This window comes from Paramormyrops kingsleyae, chromosome 5, assembly GCF_048594095.1.
Source record: "Paramormyrops kingsleyae isolate MSU_618 chromosome 5, PKINGS_0.4, whole genome shotgun sequence".
Classification (NCBI taxonomy): Eukaryota; Metazoa; Chordata; class Actinopteri; order Osteoglossiformes; family Mormyridae; genus Paramormyrops; species Paramormyrops kingsleyae.
The window spans coordinates 32,489,615-32,506,178 of NC_132801.1; the positions used below are offsets into that span (position 1 = coordinate 32,489,615).

The 16,564-nt window shown below is 40.2% G+C and overlaps 3 protein-coding genes across 8 annotated transcripts in view; 1 reads left to right on the top strand and 2 right to left on the bottom strand.

The window, feature by feature from the left end:
• chlsn (cholesin) overlaps nucleotides 1–8,730 on the bottom strand; it is a 92,346-nt gene extending 83,616 nt beyond the window's left edge. The window contains exons 1-3 of one of the 6 annotated variants that reach the window (XM_023808079.2): nucleotides 8,609–8,730; nucleotides 7,542–7,603; nucleotides 7,252–7,398 (exon numbers count right to left, since the gene is read on the bottom strand). In XM_023808079.2, coding sequence (XP_023663847.1) covers nucleotides 7,252–7,398; nucleotides 7,542–7,603; nucleotides 8,609–8,612 — 213 coding nt within the window. In that variant the 5' untranslated portion in view covers nucleotides 8,613–8,730. Of the gene's footprint in view, nucleotides 1–7,251; nucleotides 7,399–7,541; nucleotides 7,604–7,913; nucleotides 8,071–8,608 lie in introns of those variants that run through there. The other 5 variants (XM_023808078.2, XM_023808082.2, XM_023808081.2 and 2 more) reach the window with 5 other exon arrangements.
• On the top strand, nucleotides 8,153–9,845 carry uqcc4 (ubiquinol-cytochrome c reductase complex assembly factor 4). Its single transcript, XM_072712591.1, has 2 exons — nucleotides 8,153–8,485; nucleotides 9,049–9,845. Exons 1-2 carry the CDS (start codon nucleotides 8,343–8,345, stop codon nucleotides 9,386–9,388), a joined length of 483 nt encoding a protein of 160 aa, XP_072568692.1. The 5' UTR covers nucleotides 8,153–8,342; the 3' UTR covers nucleotides 9,389–9,845.
• A 2,784-nt stretch (nucleotides 9,846–12,629) lies between these two features.
• LOC111841927 (histone H3.3A) lies at nucleotides 12,630–15,827 on the bottom strand. The gene is made up of 4 exons (XM_023808088.1): nucleotides 15,696–15,827; nucleotides 14,253–14,402; nucleotides 13,567–13,720; nucleotides 12,630–13,121 (listed from the first exon to the last, which is right to left on the bottom strand). The coding sequence occupies exons 2-4, from the start codon at nucleotides 14,378–14,380 to the stop codon at nucleotides 12,993–12,995; spliced, it is 411 nt and encodes a 136-aa protein (XP_023663856.1). The 5' UTR covers nucleotides 14,381–14,402; nucleotides 15,696–15,827; the 3' UTR covers nucleotides 12,630–12,992.
• Nucleotides 15,828–16,564: the final 737 nt, after the last annotated feature.

Genomic DNA, 16,564 nt, shown 5'->3' on the forward strand with positions numbered 1-16,564 from the left:
GGAGACTTTCTGAAAAGATGAAAGCTTGTTAAACAGAAAAGACTGGCTTCAGATGTAGGAGGCCCTCCTGGGATAAGAAAAAACCTTCCGTAGGCCCTGGTGGGATGGCCGTCATGGGGGGGGGGAGAAAAACTAAACATACAGGCTGGCAGGCATCGGCCTACGCAACTACCGTCAACATATATTTTTTGGACTTGGAAAGCTCGCCAACTTTTCTGAAAACAGAACATGAAATAAAGGGACACCTTCTTGCCAGGTCTTTACCTTGCAGCATGAGAACATTAAAGGCAGTGACCCTCTCGCTGGCTGTTATCACTAAGTGATAAAATTAGTGAACAGGTTGAACCTGGGTTCCCACAAGATTCAACAAGTACATTTGTTACATGCACAGTTATACATGGGGGTTCTGGCTGTTGTGAAACCGGCGGTCTCGGAGGTGCCTAGACGATTATCATGGTACTTAACAACGCATTAGGCCCCAGGCCTCGAACCTCGCTGCTCTTGCATAAGATGTCATGTAGCATGAATCAGCAGGAGCGGCCAGAGTGTCAACCTGCCAACAGAGGACCCCCACCCCACCCCCGGATACACAGTGGACAAAAAGCAGCCTTAAGCTCTTCACCACTTTGATTCCTCTTTTTTTTTATCCAACCAAACCCATTAGAGCGTTATGTTCTGTTAACATTCAGAAGCCCATTTATTATTTCTGAGAGTTCGGTTCCGCGCACATTAACGGTGACGTGCAGTTAAACACATGTTCAACTAATGACTATTATTTTTATTGAACTGCATAGGTGTGTTGCAAAGCTTAAAGTGGAAGATAACTGACCATGATATAAAGATACAGCTTAATGACAGACCAGGTCAGCTGAGGACAGTCTCTGTGGTCCAAGCCGCATGGCAGCTCTAACTTTATTAGCTTTAATTGCATTAATCTAATCTAATCAATAAATAATAATAATGATAATAATAATAATAATAATAATAATATTAATAATAAACCAACGGAAGGTGCATCAGCAGCTATAATTATAAGTACGCCTTTGAAGGATATTAATAGGCAAACTGTGCTATGGAAAGTCACACTGATAGGATCAGAATTTTAAAATAATGGGAAAATGCAAGACAGCTCAGCGATGCGGAACAGAAAGGCCAGCAGCAGAGAACAACTGGCCTCCATTAGCCACAGAGCACATGGCTACCTTTACCAATTAGTGCACAACTTGACAGGTGACAAAGAAGTGTGGGCAAGCAGTATCAACAGTACAATCCAAACATACCCATATGTCGCCCCCCCCCATGATTTTTTATTTTTTTGCTTTTCTTGGGCGATTGCACCCATCAGTATTTCACACCACTCTACTAGTGCAAACATGACAAGAGAAAGAGAGGACTAATCAATGCCCAGAATAAATATCATAGACGCTTTACCCTGTTTAGGTGTCGCAAGACCACTTAAGATCCTGCCCTACTTCATGCCTCTGGGCAATTAAAAGTTCTGATTTTGATTTCATTGGACAAATCAAGGAGAAAGAAATGTTAGCTTGTCATCATGCTACAAAATTTCACACATTGCGCCTTATTAAATGCTGGGTGAGAAGACAACAATAAAAAAACACATCCAAAACAACGCACATCCCCACCATCAGATAAGGGGGGGGGGGGCGTGTTTTTCGCGGAGTAAACAGCAGATGATCCACATTCATTTTCCACTGCTGACAGTAATGAAAGGCAGGGGGGGTGAGGGCAAGCTTGGGAGCAGTGCTGAATAATGCATTGAAAGCATGATTGCATCTGCAAATTAAAATCCTGAGGGAGAGAGTCACGTACACCTCCCTGTTAATGGATGGCTCACACAGCCTGCAGAAGCAGCTTTAGGCTGACCCGGCCCCTGGCAGATATTCAGAGATATGTGAATAAATGGCCCGTTGATAAAATATCATTGCAGTGCATATATAAAAAAAGGATAATCATCCTTCCAATACAATTGAAATACAGAAAAAAAACTATGGTATAAAACCTTATAAAACAGGTTTGAACACAGAGATATCTTTGGAGGAACAAAATAGACATGGAGTTCAGCTAGACATCAGTATAGTTATATCTTCCCCGGAATGGTCCTCAGAAACGCATACACATGCCCTTCCTGTAATCATTAATTAAGCTCCTGCCACTGTAATGCAAGGAGACTTTCTTCCTATACAGTTACATAAACAAGAGCTATTCAAGACGGATGTCATTGCAAAGGGGCTAAAGAAGGCAGTGAGTTTACAGTGAAAAGTGACTTCCTACAGAATGCCTTCCCTGACGGACCATAATGGGAGGTTACACGGAACACAGTGCGTGGAAGCCCACCATGCGTCTCCAAGCAACAGTTAATTGACATAAAGCAGCACTTGGTAATAAAGAAATAAATCTGGAGGAACAAACTCGCACCTGTTCTAATTGAAAACTTGCCTGCTGTTCGAAAACATTCAAGTATTTTTTATAGCATTTCTAATCCTGACACTGTGCAATATTAACTTTATGGTGTGTTTGAATATGCTCACAAAATGACTGGGAAAGTCATAAAACTTTGACGGATTTACATTCTGAAAACATAAACTGCAGTAAATGTAAAGTAAGTGTTGAGTACTTGAGCCCGGTCATGGTCTTGAGACCACTTCTTCGCTTACTAGGTCTTGTCCCAGAATTGGAGGTATTTCTACAGAGTTGAATCAGTCTCGGACTATAGTGTCTATGGTTCTGACTCGTCATTTTAGGCTGTTTTCACACCTGAACTTCTTAGTCTGGTTAAATCTGACTCGTTTTCCCCCTTGGTGTGATTCGTTTGAGCAGGTGTGAGCACAGTCATTGCACTTAGGTGCGCACCAACACAATCACACCAAGACCATAGAGAGGTTGTGGTCTCGGTCCAGTCCCAAATTAACTCTGGAACGTTTTTTTGTGGTGGGAATGTGATGAGACCATTATCTGACCCAACTACCAGGTGTACTCCATGAGTTTGAGCTAAAATGCTCCCATAGCCAGCTGTGCTTTGCATTCTGGGATGCAGAACAGTAGTGTATCCTTGTATATTGCCCAGATAATTAACCAGCTATGAACAAATCCCATATCTGCTGTTGCTCCATATAAAACTGCTTAGAAATATGCAGTAGTCTGGAGCACAGGACCTTCTTCCCATATTTACTTTCTTGCTCCCACCACAGACATCTGACTAATTAGCAGAGTGAACGTTTTCACATGGTTTGTAGTGGTGCATTTGGGTTCACTTGGATCAGACTGATTTGGACCAGAGCAAACTAATTATTTTATGTGAAGACGCCCATGCAAAAATGATTGCAATAGAAATATTTTGCCATATTGTCCAGCCCTACCACAGGGATAAACTTTCCAATTTCTCCTCCTCTTCTTTAAGTAATAATGCACATCAATAAAACAAAATACAATTCATAAAATTAAAAATGATTCACCTTTATTTTGTTTTTTCATTTTAATTAGTCTTGAAAAGATGGCCCTAAAGTGCAGTGCTACTTTACAAAACCCTTCAGAAGAGACACAATGACAGTTTCTCTTCCACAGAGTAGCCACTAGGGCTGCCACTAATGACTATTTTTCTATGGATTCATCTATTGACTATTTCCCCGATTGGTCAATTAATCTAAACAATTAATTTTCCTCCAAATCTAATTCACAGTGTAATTTTATTTTGATAAACTGTATGTCATTGCAGTGCTTGAGATAATGGACGGCAGCTTTTCAGCACTATACAGACATTATTTTCACCCACAATTTGATAATCAGATTAGTAGCATGTCTAAAATATTAATGACATGTGTATTGTGATGCCCAAAAGTTAGCAATCTTTATGCTTATTAAATTTAGTTAGTGGAGCACGCCACATGCTACTGTGTGGGTAAATCATGGAAGCAATAAGCACAGAAGTCACTCAGTAGCCACTAGGGGTGTAACAATACATCGATTTGTATCGATATATTGATTCAACGGCAAATGATCCGATGCTTCGATGTAACCACATAAATATCGAAACATGCGTTTTTATTTTATCGCCTGTTCCAGTATTGTTTTCATGATCCACTCCGACGATGGTCTACACCAGGGCTGCCCAATATGTCGCAAAGGTAGTGTGGGTAGATCGTATGGCATAAAAAAAATAGAGGATGGATGACGCGTTCAACCGCTCCAGCTGCTGCAAGCTACCGAGTCGCCTAGTTAGCCTCCAATTTATTTCTACTAAACTTAAGAAAGGGTATAAAAATGAATGGGGGAGCTGGACCAAGTAAGAAGCCAAAAACCTGCCACTTCCATGCGGAATGGGAGGAGGACTGTTTTTTTTCCACCATGTCATATTCAAAGTGCATTTTGTCAGTCTACCGTTGCTATTCCGAAGAAGGGAAATGTGGAGCGGCATTTTCGGACTGTTCATAAAAACTACGACATTAACTTCCCTCCGAAAAGCGAGCTGAGAAATAGAACGGTGAAGGAACTAAAATCCCAGTTCAATTCAAAAATACTTTATTCATCCCAAAGGGAAATTAATAATAATAATAGTAATAATAATAAATAATATTAAAGAACACTCAGTATTTGTATACATAAATATATGTTTTGCATTTTTATAGTAGGTAGATTAGTCATTTATAAGTAGCTCGCAAGCTAGCATACCTTCAGAGCGTGTGTTAAGTACGGCAGGTGACATAGAACGCTATGTTCAGAGCACACAATCTCATGAACACGTTGACCATTTAATTTCTTTAAAAAAAAAAACCTCTCAAAGAAGAATACTAACATACTTGTTTCACCGCAGAAGTCAGTCATGTTTATCTTCCTCATTCTACATGTCTGTCCATGCAATGTTTTTATTTGACTTTATTGCACTTAATTTTACTTGTTATCGTTGTATCGCAGCGTAGGGCGAGAGAGCAGGGAACGAGGAATCAGGGTCAGGCAGACGGAAATCCAACAAACGGGGAACACGGGGAAAACTTCAATGAAAGATCTGGGTGACAGACTCTGAAGTGGAAATTAAATACACAGGACTAGACGAAACAATAAGAAACAACTGGGAACAATTGGGATTGCACACGAAGTTAATGAAGGGTGTAGCACACGAGAGGGTCATACGAGCAGGTCATGACAGTTATGGACATACTTTTATACTTTTGGTTACATTTTTGTATTTGTCTGGAGAAGACATGATTCAAAATAAAAATTATTCACCATGTTAATCTACATCCATCCAAAGTTTTTATTTTTACCTTATTGCACTTTATTTTGCTTGATTTATGGGACATACTTGACTAAACTAGATTTTGTTCACAGTTCCCAATAAAATATGATAAAATACTAATTATATTTGCCTTTTTTAATTCATTGAAATGTAAAGGATTGTGTGAAATTTCGACTACTATCCCCAGTATTGAACTGAATCGAATCGTATTGTATTGTGGGACTTTCTGAGGTATCAAAAAAATCTAACCGTTGGCTTAAGGAATTGATATTGTATTGTATCGCGAGGAAAGCTGTGATTTACACCCCTAGTAGCCACATCATCTTTTAAAAAAGGAGATATTGTTGTTAAACTAGGTAGAAATCTACTTTTTGCAGATTAGTCAGACATCTTTTTTTTAAATAAAAGGACAAAAATGCTCTCTGTACCAATGGAAATGTAATAAACATGAATAGACAGCACTTATGGTGGTTTTACCTACTCTGGCAGTCCATGCCTGTGTGTTTTCTTTTCAGGTGCTCATGCATAACGGTAGTGCCGCTGTGGTATGGCATCAAACTTTGCACAGTGTAAAAACCATCTTTTTGTTTTGTGATTATCTGAACTACTTCCATAATTACAGTGATATTTATGAAACATCAGTTATAATGAACTGAAGCAATTTAGAAATCATAAAGGTAATTTCATTAAAATAATAAAAATATTGCCCAGTCCTACGGCAAATCTATATTATTCCATTATATACCTAAGGTTAGCTACATCAAAAGCATTGGGGGTAGTTTGCAAACCCTTAGACTACCTTAGACTATTTCTAAGGTAATAAAAATGTTACATATATGCAAAAGCCTGTGCATGTGCGTGCAGACTTGTCTGAAATTGAAAATCTCACTCCAGCCAGCAGATCAAAGTTGGCAACCTTGCATTTTAATTGAAATGAAAAGTAAAATGCGTTGGTTTTAGCGGCATGTCATTCTGTTTGCGTTGTTACTCTGACAAATGTATAACAAATAGAGAAAAATATTACATGTCACATTTTCTCTCTTTTCTAAATAATTACACTCCACCTTACCCAAGTGTAACATCGATTAAAGTGATTACGCTTTTATTTTAATACCAGTGTAGGATTACCAAAACCAATACTTCACAGTGATTCTGCTGCAATGAGGATTACAAACTGTCCCATTGTTTTTTTGATGGGCAAACTGTATGCTAATGCATTGGCCCATTATGAAAAACTAAACGTGTGGTATGTCAAAGTACGTGCTGTAGGCCGTTAAAGAGGGTCCCCGCAGTTTTAATGTTATACTGATTCCCTTTGCTCAGATTTACCATATAAATGATGCACAACTTGAGGTGGCCCCTACCCACACCTCTGTCCTGGAATCAGCAGAAAATTCATTTAAAAACTGAGAAACTGATTGGAACGGCACCAACTACAATATGACAGGTCTGTAGCAGAATTTGCTTACATAACACAGAATACATTTAGATAATCTGCGTTTAGACATGATTAATTGCCATCAATGCATTAATACTGCATTCACAGTGACTCCTGGTGCCTATTAAAACCTTACCCATATGTTAGCCAAAATAAAGTAAGCATCTTATCTGTGTACTGGTTTCTGGTAAAGCATTGATGGGCCTTCTGGCCCATTTACAAATTTTGAAGACAAATCTAATAAAAAATAAATAAAAATCAGGACAGAAACGCTACATCAAGTAAACATTCATATTGTTATTATAAACTCATAATATCCAATTGCAGTATAATTCATGGGCTGCACAATGTACAGCTCCCCCTAGTGGGCCCACTAATGCCAGAGCTGAAAAATTATCGAAATTAAAATATGTTCAAGTCCCAAACTACTGAACGAACTTTCATTAAACGATGTGCCCGAGGTTTACGGCTTGGTATCCCGAAATGCAATAATTAAGTTTATTAAAATTCAATCGTAAAAAGTGCTATGTCGGACTGGGGAAAAAAATGACATTTCACTTACTTTTGCCTTGGTGGTTCTTTTCTGTGGCTTCTTCTCGCTTTCCGTCTTTGCATCTTTCCCTTTACGCCGTACTGGCTCCTTCTTATCCTTCACTGGTGTCTTTTTGGACGTTTTGGATTCTTTTAGCCTTTTTGGTACTGGGCTCGCCTTTGGGAAATCACAACGGGACACATAATGGCTATATACACATGCCTATATAAATAACAGCTTAACTGGACCAGCAGTTATTTGGTAAACATAATCATTTCACACATAGATGCACGAAATGTTACGAACATATATATACTCACCTCTGTTTTTGTGTCAGCCTCGTAGTCTTTACGTTTTCCCATACTGTGCGGTTTGGTGACACCTAAAATAGAATGGAAAAATAGTGGAAAAACGGAGAAAAAAGTAAAATGTTAACTATTTTGGCACATAGACTTAACCCATGTCAGTAGCGACTAAACCTTGTCACGACAGCAGCAACGAGATGTACAATTCAACTCACTCTTCATTTCCATCTAGCTTGAAAATGATTAGTTAATGTTATATTGTTTCAAATACCATCTGCTTCTAATCCAGAAACCGAATAAATCGTGAGCCTGCTAATACTGTTAGCCATAAAACAACAACCGAAACTGAAATGTTTTCAAATACATGTTGTATCAGCGGCATATTACCACGTTTCACGACGGAGCACGAAAAAGCATAAAGGACCGGCTGGTTAGACGTGTGCCTCACTCGACGTAGGTTACTCGGGAAAATCTCATTTTAAAGTTACCTACTTCCCCGCGTGCCGTGCAGCATGGATAGGCACGCACGTGGCGCTAACGCATTATCATCTCTGATAGGCTGTCTGTCTCTCATACTGCATTATGGGGTATGCAGTACGATTACCACGTGTGTTCGGAACAAATCATTCCGTGTTCGACATGCCCAAACCCGCTTTGCGTGTTCAAATGAAAAAATATTGAAAATAAATTGTTATGTACATTTAATGAATAAATAGACTACCGTATTTTCCTTTTGTTACATATGATGGTGTTGCATTCTGGTTAAAATCGTCCTGTCGGAATGACTGCATATAGTGCCTCAGTTTCCGCCGGTTGATGTTAAGGGTCGCATTGGGCAATGTTACATGTGTAACAGCGTTTCTCACAATGTTTAGATTGACTCTGAATGGAATACGCCTCTTTAAACCTGCGGGATCCTGTTATGAAGCACTGTTTGGTGGATCGAAAACAAAGCTAATGTAAGTGTGTGCTGAATTCAAATGTATATCTGAATATTCTGGTTTTATAGTTCGTATACCCGTTTGGGAGGAAGGGAAGAGTCATGATGAGATGTAGAAACTGTCTGTAAGTCAGCAACTTACCCATCCCGGTTAGGGTTCCTTCTAGCTGAGTTTCTGTTATTATTGTTACCGTTTCTATGCAGCTAGGGCAGTGTGTCCTTTATTTCGGTACACTCCAGAAATGGAGGCAAAGATGGAGGCAATACCCGTGACCTTGGGTACGGCCAGTATCACCGGTTCTGATGTTTTCATATAACAGCGGGAAAGACGTTAAAATGAAAAAATATGAATGAATGATTTTTTTTTTCTTTCCAGAATTTTAGAAAATATTCTACATCAGTTGAGGACAACTAATTTTTGGAGGATAACATTCTAAATTATTAATCCTTTTGTTATAATAACAAAAACTTGTACAAAAAAACCTTAAAGTATTAAGATATCCTTGTTTTTAATGCAAAAGAAAAATATATATAATATAATTATAATTGTTTTCTAATTGCCATTTGCTGTCTTTCCATCAGGAGTCAAGTCACATGGCGGAGTATGTTCCTCACCTGTGAGAGATGTTGCAAATCACAGAGCCCTGAAAACACAGAGGACATGGGGAAACCTATTAAATTCTCCACCAGCAAAGCCAGCCACCGCACGTGGAGGGTGGACCGTTCCCTTGGGAGCCAACACCAGCGGCCGTGGTGGAAAGTTCTTCCGGTCAGCCTGGCTATAGTTTGCTTCTTGCTGTGGTGTGCTTTCCGAGACGAATCTGAAATAGACCAAAAGCTTGAAAAGCAACTTTATGAACACCTGTCTGGGTTGTCGCTAGACGAGGACAAAGAAGATGACACAAATAAAAAAGATTCATAGTTGGAAATGGAAGCACTTGCGCTAACTGCATTGGTGTGAAAGGATATTATGGGATAATGCATGTTGCTGAAACTGAAGGTTATCCTTTGGAAGATTCTTTGGTCATTTTTAATTCACTCTGACTTGCAAGTTAGATGGAATACTGAATTGGGTAGAAGTTTCTGTGGTTGTTTGTCCTATTGCCAAAAAGTGAGGCATAAATGACAAGCTATATGCATGTTAAGCTTACAGTACAGACACAGCCTGGTTTATAAATGGAATCTGACAATTTGTGTTTGGAATGGATGCCCTTAAATGATGCCATCTAGAAAGAGTTGGAAGAAGAAACATTCAGGTTTACACAAGCAGATAAACGGTGCTTTGTCATTAACACAGAGTAAACAAAAGCCTTTTACACATACTTTTTAACTTTAATTATGAATGTTATTGTGTAGCAGTAAAAAGAACATTTTTATGACCGTTTTGTCTGTGGAAAACTTGTACTGATGAAATACTGTACATTAGGGAATCAAATATAGCATATGGGAGGAGGCAGCCCAGTTCTTCTGTCTTGGTCAAGGAGATTAAATCAATCATGGCACAATTCAATCACAGTCAATTTTTAGTGACTCTACAAGCTGCTCTTGATGCACTACTAGGGAGCATATTGTAATTGCCTACCACCCTTTTGTGAAAAAGTGTTTGACCATGTTTATATCAGAGCCCAACAATAATCTGTTCCTGGAAACATGGTTTTGAATCATTTAAAGTTTATAACGAAAAGATAAATCTGTTTAGAAATGCCTCTCAATTTGTATTTGAATTGTATCTCCATTTACTACCTTTGCTCAAGATTATTGACCATTACTATTGCTAATCTATGTTTGTATGACAGCCATTTAAGACAGTTGTTCTTCATTGAAATGGATCTATCATCTTAGTGTCACACATCACTGTCAGGATTACAGAGAGCACTGGAACCCAGCTCAGGGTACAAGGCTTGCTGTACACCCAGGGTAAGAGCCCAGTGTATTGCAGAGCCAATCAGGATCACCTGCATTTCTTTGGACCGTAACACAGAGAAAGCATGCAAACTCTACCTGTACACCGCAGAGGCATGATTCCAGCTCTCTACCCTGGAGATGTTAGGCAACAGTGCTTCCACGGAGCCTGCCTGATGTACATTACATAGGGGGAGTACAGAGCCTTCTGGTTGCCCAGTACCACCAAGGAATAGTACTTGTGTTCTGTTTATACGAAAGTCAACTGAGTCATGTGTACACATGGATGGGCAGAGAGGTGGCAGTTTGGCTGGGTCAGCCAGTGAGGGAAGGTGGGGGTAGTAGGTCACATAGTATGGGTGAGGTGTCCTTCATTCCGTAGTCAATTGGATAATCCCACCAGAGGATTTAGAGAAAGAGAATTGGTTCTAGTTAAGTACAGCTCTAAAAATGTCAGCATCCACACATATGTTCAATTTATTAGGTACAGCCACTCACTAATGCAAACAGTTGGCTCCTGTAAACAGTGAAGTTTGTGGCTGCAGGGATCACCATAATGGACATCCAGTCCTGAAAAAATGAGGGGGAACAGGAGAGAATGAGGAGACAAAAATAACAGCTCAGTACAGGGAGGAAAAGTGGGTCCTTCCTACTATTAGCTAGGTGTACCTACTGAAGTGGCCACTTAGTGTATAAAAGGCAGCAGCCTTAACTGTCACAGTCTAGATTAATATCCTCTCTCTAGTTTATAAGACAATGTTGAGAACAAGGGGGGTGGAATACTGTGTATGAGTTGATTATATATTACAAAAGAGAGAATGTTCATAGCCATGGTTTGAACAGTTAGGCAATGTAGTCTATGCTAGAGCAAAGGTGATGAGCCTTCAAATTTCACAGCAAGTGAGACTGACTGGTACTTTCAGGCCACGTCTGATTTGACAAGACTTTTCAGTATTTACTTTATCGCACTGTTTCTCAACCCAGTCCTTGGGGAGCCCCAGACATTTCACATTTTTGCTCCCTCCCAGGTCTCAGCCAATCCTGAACACCAAATACCTGCTACAGACATGTTAGGAGCTGGGAGGGAGCACACATGTGGCCTGTCACACATGTGGGCTGTCTGTGGGTCCCTGAGGACTGGGTTAAACACTGTTATTGTATTTATTGGTTCCACTTCTTTTAAATCAGGCACTCATCTGTGTTTAAAGGCTCATTTTTCCCATCATAACATTTGCAGCTACATATGGCATTTCTAGAATCACACCAGTATCCTGAATTCAGAATGTCTGCATTTTTCTACATAATTACAGATCCTTGTATTTAGGTTGCCCAGGTAAACTTGAAATCCACCCTGAACTTCACCTTATTTCCACCTGCAGAGTGCTTTGTGAAATAGTGGCAACCAAGGGGCACGATTCTGTCACCCCATTTTTTGTTGGATTATGCACACCTATGGGGAAATTACTCATCTTCCTCTCCTAGAACTCCCCCACTTTCAAAAAGGTTGATTAACCCCTGGGGGCAACTGGATGCGGGGGAATGAGTCTCATGTAGGGTTCTCCAACAGAAACCAAAGGTCTGCAGTACAGACCCCAGGTCATGTTCGGACTACCAAAGTGTAATACTTTAAAATCTGGAATAATGAATACATGCAGTACTTTCATTCATAAAAACATTGCACACGTTCAATTTGAGGCACAATACAATATGGCATAATTACACCTATGATTTTGTACCATTTCACTCTACCTATAAATTCGAGTTGAATAGCTATCATCCGTAACTGGAGGGTTGCCTGTATAGGAAGTCAACTGCTTGTCCAGTACAAAGTGATGGAGAGCTGAAATATGTCCATAGTTAAGGTCTGTGTCCTTTAGCAGTAATGTGTATATATAGGAAGTAGGGAATGGGGGTGCCCCATATCAAACCATCGACTTCAATTTCTGAGCATGTTTAAAATCCATTTAGCAGGCAAAACAGCAACAGACACAGGGCTTGAGTCTATGAAGTGGAACAGCGCTGTCACCGAGAATCACCCGCACCAAAAAAAGCAACTGCCGCATTTTCTGCATCAGTGCACATGCCGTTCCTCCTCCCAAGGCACTCTGGAATAAAGCCAGCCTGAGCAGCCGTGGAGATCAACACAAGGAAATTCATTGTCGCTTCAACTCATGGACGATAACTTCTACCATCCATTTCAACAGTTTCCCCTTAAACTTTACCAGAAGATTATGGACAGAACTGCAACACTGGAAGCAAGGTGAGGTAGTGGAAATTTTATTTACAACCCAATAATCACAATGCAAAAAAAGCAAAGAAATGGAGGTTACGAGTCTACAAATAATTTACCCATTATGAAGCATGCATACAACAACCTACCGCACAACAAGCTAGAGGTATAACAATGCCTGATAGAAATTTACTTGGTAAAAACCTGAGAGGGAGTTTGAGGGAATGTTTTACCAAAACGCTCGCTACTTCTGTACTGTAGACCACTAGCTTTTTTTTCTACCAATATCTAACAAAAATACAAAATTAACCTCAACCTCCATATGTAGATATATGCAGTTCAATAATCAAAAAAAATGCTTATTCCCAAAAAGTTTAAAAAGCAGGTGGCAAAATTAAGCCCGCTCGCCACGGATTCGCCTCGCCAGCTGAATGTCCTTGGGCATGATGGTTACTCGTTTGGCATGGATGGCACAGAGGTTGGTGTCCTCAAAGAGACCCACGAGGTACGCCTCACTGGCTTCCTGTGAGAGGCGGGGAAAGTTACACCATCAACACAGGCATCACGTAACACTCCAAGTGACATTCATCAGAGTGCACTATACTGCCCCAAAAGGTGAAACATGGTAACTATGCTGACCGAGCAAAGGGGTTTTTCACTCTGGTGTAAGTGTGGGCTTTGTAGTTACTGTAAATTATGCTCCTCAAAACTGAACAATGTCAAACCAAGATTTCATCATAAGATAACAGCCTTACACCTGATTTTGATCATAACTCAGGTCTTATATAGCAATTATACTACAGTACTTAACATACAGCAATGAAAATATATGCCAAAGATTGTGTGATCCTAGTATCACTGCTGCCCTTTGAATGGGTGAGACTGGATTGCATCAAAATGAAAACTCTGGTGACACAAATCCGATTTCTACGAAAGCATTCCACAGGCAACAGTATAAGGCTCCGTACCTGAAGAGCACCGATGGCCGCACTCTGGAAACGCAGGTCGGTCTTGAAGTCCTGCGCAATCTCTCGAACCAGGCGCTGAAAGGGCAGTTTGCGTATCAGCAGCTCGGTAGACTTCTGGTACCGACGGATCTCCCTCAGAGCCACGGTTCCTGGTCTGCACGAAACAAACGAGTAGCCAGCATTACAAATCAAGAACCATTTAGGGTTTGTCAACATACAGGGAGGCAGACAATATAGTAGCCGATTAATTCCCCACAGCGCTTGTCAAAGAAAAGCCTGTACATGGGAAAAATGTAGGTGAGCAGACAAAACTGGATGTGCTTGAAGTACTGCAGAATATGGCACAACTCCAAATATTATGAGATCAACTATTATGCAAACTCCATAGCAACTAAAAGAACATACAAGCAAAGGCTAAGCAACGCACAAAATGCTGACAAGCACTATATATTAAAATACATGTCACTGTACTAATTAGCAAAACAAACTGCTTAACCTGTATAGAATTAAAAAAAACCTCTCGCCTACACACAACAAGTCTACTAAAATCTTGCAGCAAACTATGTCAAACAATCAAATGAGCCGGCTGTACCTATTCATCACCCAGATCCACCATTAATCCCCTCAGAGACAGATGACTGACTAATCTCATCGGGCTTCGCGTTGACCCGGGGCGCCGTTCATACCTGTATCGGTGCGGCTTCTTCACGCCGCCGGTGGACGGGGCACTTTTCCGGGCCGCCTTCGTGGCCAGCTGCTTCCTCGGCGCCTTCCCACCAGTGGATTTACGGGCAGTCTGCTTTGTACGCGCCATGACGTCTCAAATCTCACTCTCCCTACGTTAAAACGACACACAATCAGCACGGGGGGCGCACATTGCTATTGTAACCATAGCAATTCAGAACTACCTCCCTAAAAATATGAGGATTTACCGCCAGACCTACTAAATGCGCCAAATCTCAAATAACCACCACGGATTTCAATACTCCTACCTTCTTAAACTATATAGTTGCAGTCGTTTCCTAGATCAAAAATAATAATAAAATAAGCCTTGGTAGTCAATGGGTCAGTGTCACTAATTGTAACTTACGTTTAATTAAAGAAAATCAAGGTAATAAATACAGAATCCTACCCGCCAAGTTTCGCAAAAAGAGACCATGTCTTTGTACGCTTATTGGCGCGGGCAGCGAGCAGATGGCATAAAGACCCATGCATGACATAAAATATGGTACTATTTGTCATTCTTTGGATTTAATATCCGCAGTTCGCTTAAGCGGAAAGCCTCCATAGCTGATAGAAAACCCATGAATTAAGAAAATATTTAATATTTTTTTATGTGCATTTAAATATATTTCTTTTAAAAAGTGGCGATATGATATTAATAGCACTGCTTTAAAATAATTCAAAAACTGTTTTAATACTGCCAAGCATCTTTTATATAAAACTACACTGACTGTAGAGTTAAGCTTCGCTGTCGAGCATCGTAACTATGCCAGCCAGCAAATTTAAATCGACTAGGCGGGAGATCAAAATGATATATGTAAAACTTAATTCGCGAGGTTACCATTAAAAGCAAGGAAAACAGATTGTCCATTCAAACATTTCCATCGTTTTTTGAAAGAAACCGCGTTAGTGTTTTTTTCCTGCCTTTTTCTAGCCACCATTACACGATGTCGGCCAGACACGTTTCGTTCCTTTCTTCTGTGCAAAATCTGCTACAACATGGCGTCTCTTTCAAGTGAACAAAAATCTACGAGCCCAAATGCTTTGTCTGACTCGCTTTCTACGATCCACAAAGCAGCTGGGCTGCGAAATCCGACCCGGTATGACACGCTGCCGAAAGAGCGGACTATACACAACACCACAGTCACAAATCCGGTAAAAACAAGATCGATAAGAACCCCCAACTATTAAATCGAAGACGACTCGCTAGGACACCAGCTTCAGGCAGCAAACAAGGGGAAAAACAATTTTCCGCATCACCCCCTATGCTTGATTTCAAATATGATGGAGCATCCGAAGTAAAAATGACACCCAGCGACCGTAATAGTCACAGATAATTTGTCTTAGGGATCCGATGTCATTCGACAAACGGGGAAAAATTCTCACAAAAAACATTAAACACGTACCTAATATTCGTGAGGTTCCACCACCCCTCTATTTCTTCACAAACTTCAACACAACACTCCGAAGCAACCAAATAGGAGGCGCGTGGCCTTCTTTATAGCCTTTATGACGTTACTTAATACGTCACAGAGGACAGGATCCCGCCCCCAGAAAAGAAACCGCTGTGGGGTTCCATCGCTTTAAACCGGAACATATAAATATTATAAAAACTGTACGCATTTGTTTTTTTGCATGCATAAATATGATAGATTTATGGTAAACATGTGTATGTTTCGAGCTCTATACTAATCGAACTATGTCAATGAGCCACTATGATTGATTTTCTTTTTAATTTACTGACCAAATTGAACAGGCCTGCCGTGATATCTTCGGTGAAACTCACAGTATTTTGTTTTTTTCTCCCATTAAAGTACCCAAAAAATCCTGATATATACTTCTTTTCATTCTTTTAAGAGATTATACGTATTTTACGTAATCCTATGTGGTTTATTTTCTCTGTGGGTAGCGCTGTGGCGTAACACCTCCAGGGTTTTGAGTTTGAATCCCGCTCCCGGCTTCGCGTGTGCGTGGAAACTCCATTTGTTGGCACGGAATTCCTGAGTTCAAAGGCCTGTGGTTTGGGTGAATTGGTGTGTAAGTGTGCCTCTAGTGATGAACTGGATTGCGTTTATAGTGTCGAGTACCTCATTCCGATCCTATGCTGAGTAATAGGTTATTAATAACTTAATAAGCAGGATCTAAATAATTTTGACAATCTGCCTCCATTATACTACGCATATATTATATATAAATGTGTAAACACGTCATCAACACGTGTGTAAGAAATGCATGCGCTCAGCGCTCCAATTCTTCTGAAATTCATGCGTATTAT

What these genes read in the sequence shown, in the direction of transcription:
- uqcc4 (XM_072712591.1), top strand. Translation starts at nt 8,343, where the DNA reads ATGTTAAGGGTCGCATTGGGCAATGTTACATGTGTAACAGCGTTTCTC. An exon ending in GGATCGAAAACAAAGCTAAT is followed by an intron (nt 8,486 to 9,048) that starts GTAAGTGTGTGC and finishes TCTTTCCATCAG; the next exon opens with GAGTCAAGTCACATGGCGGA.
- LOC111841927 (XM_023808088.1), bottom strand. Translation starts at nt 14,380, where the DNA reads ATGGCGCGTACAAAGCAGACTGCCCGTAAATCCACTGGTGGGAAGGCG. An exon ending in AAGAAGCCGCACCGATACAG is followed by an intron (nt 13,721 to 14,252) that starts GTATGAACGGCG and finishes TGTTTCGTGCAG; the next exon opens with ACCAGGAACCGTGGCTCTGA. An exon ending in CGGCCATCGGTGCTCTTCAG is followed by an intron (nt 13,122 to 13,566) that starts GTACGGAGCCTT and finishes CGCCTCTCACAG; the next exon opens with GAAGCCAGTGAGGCGTACCT.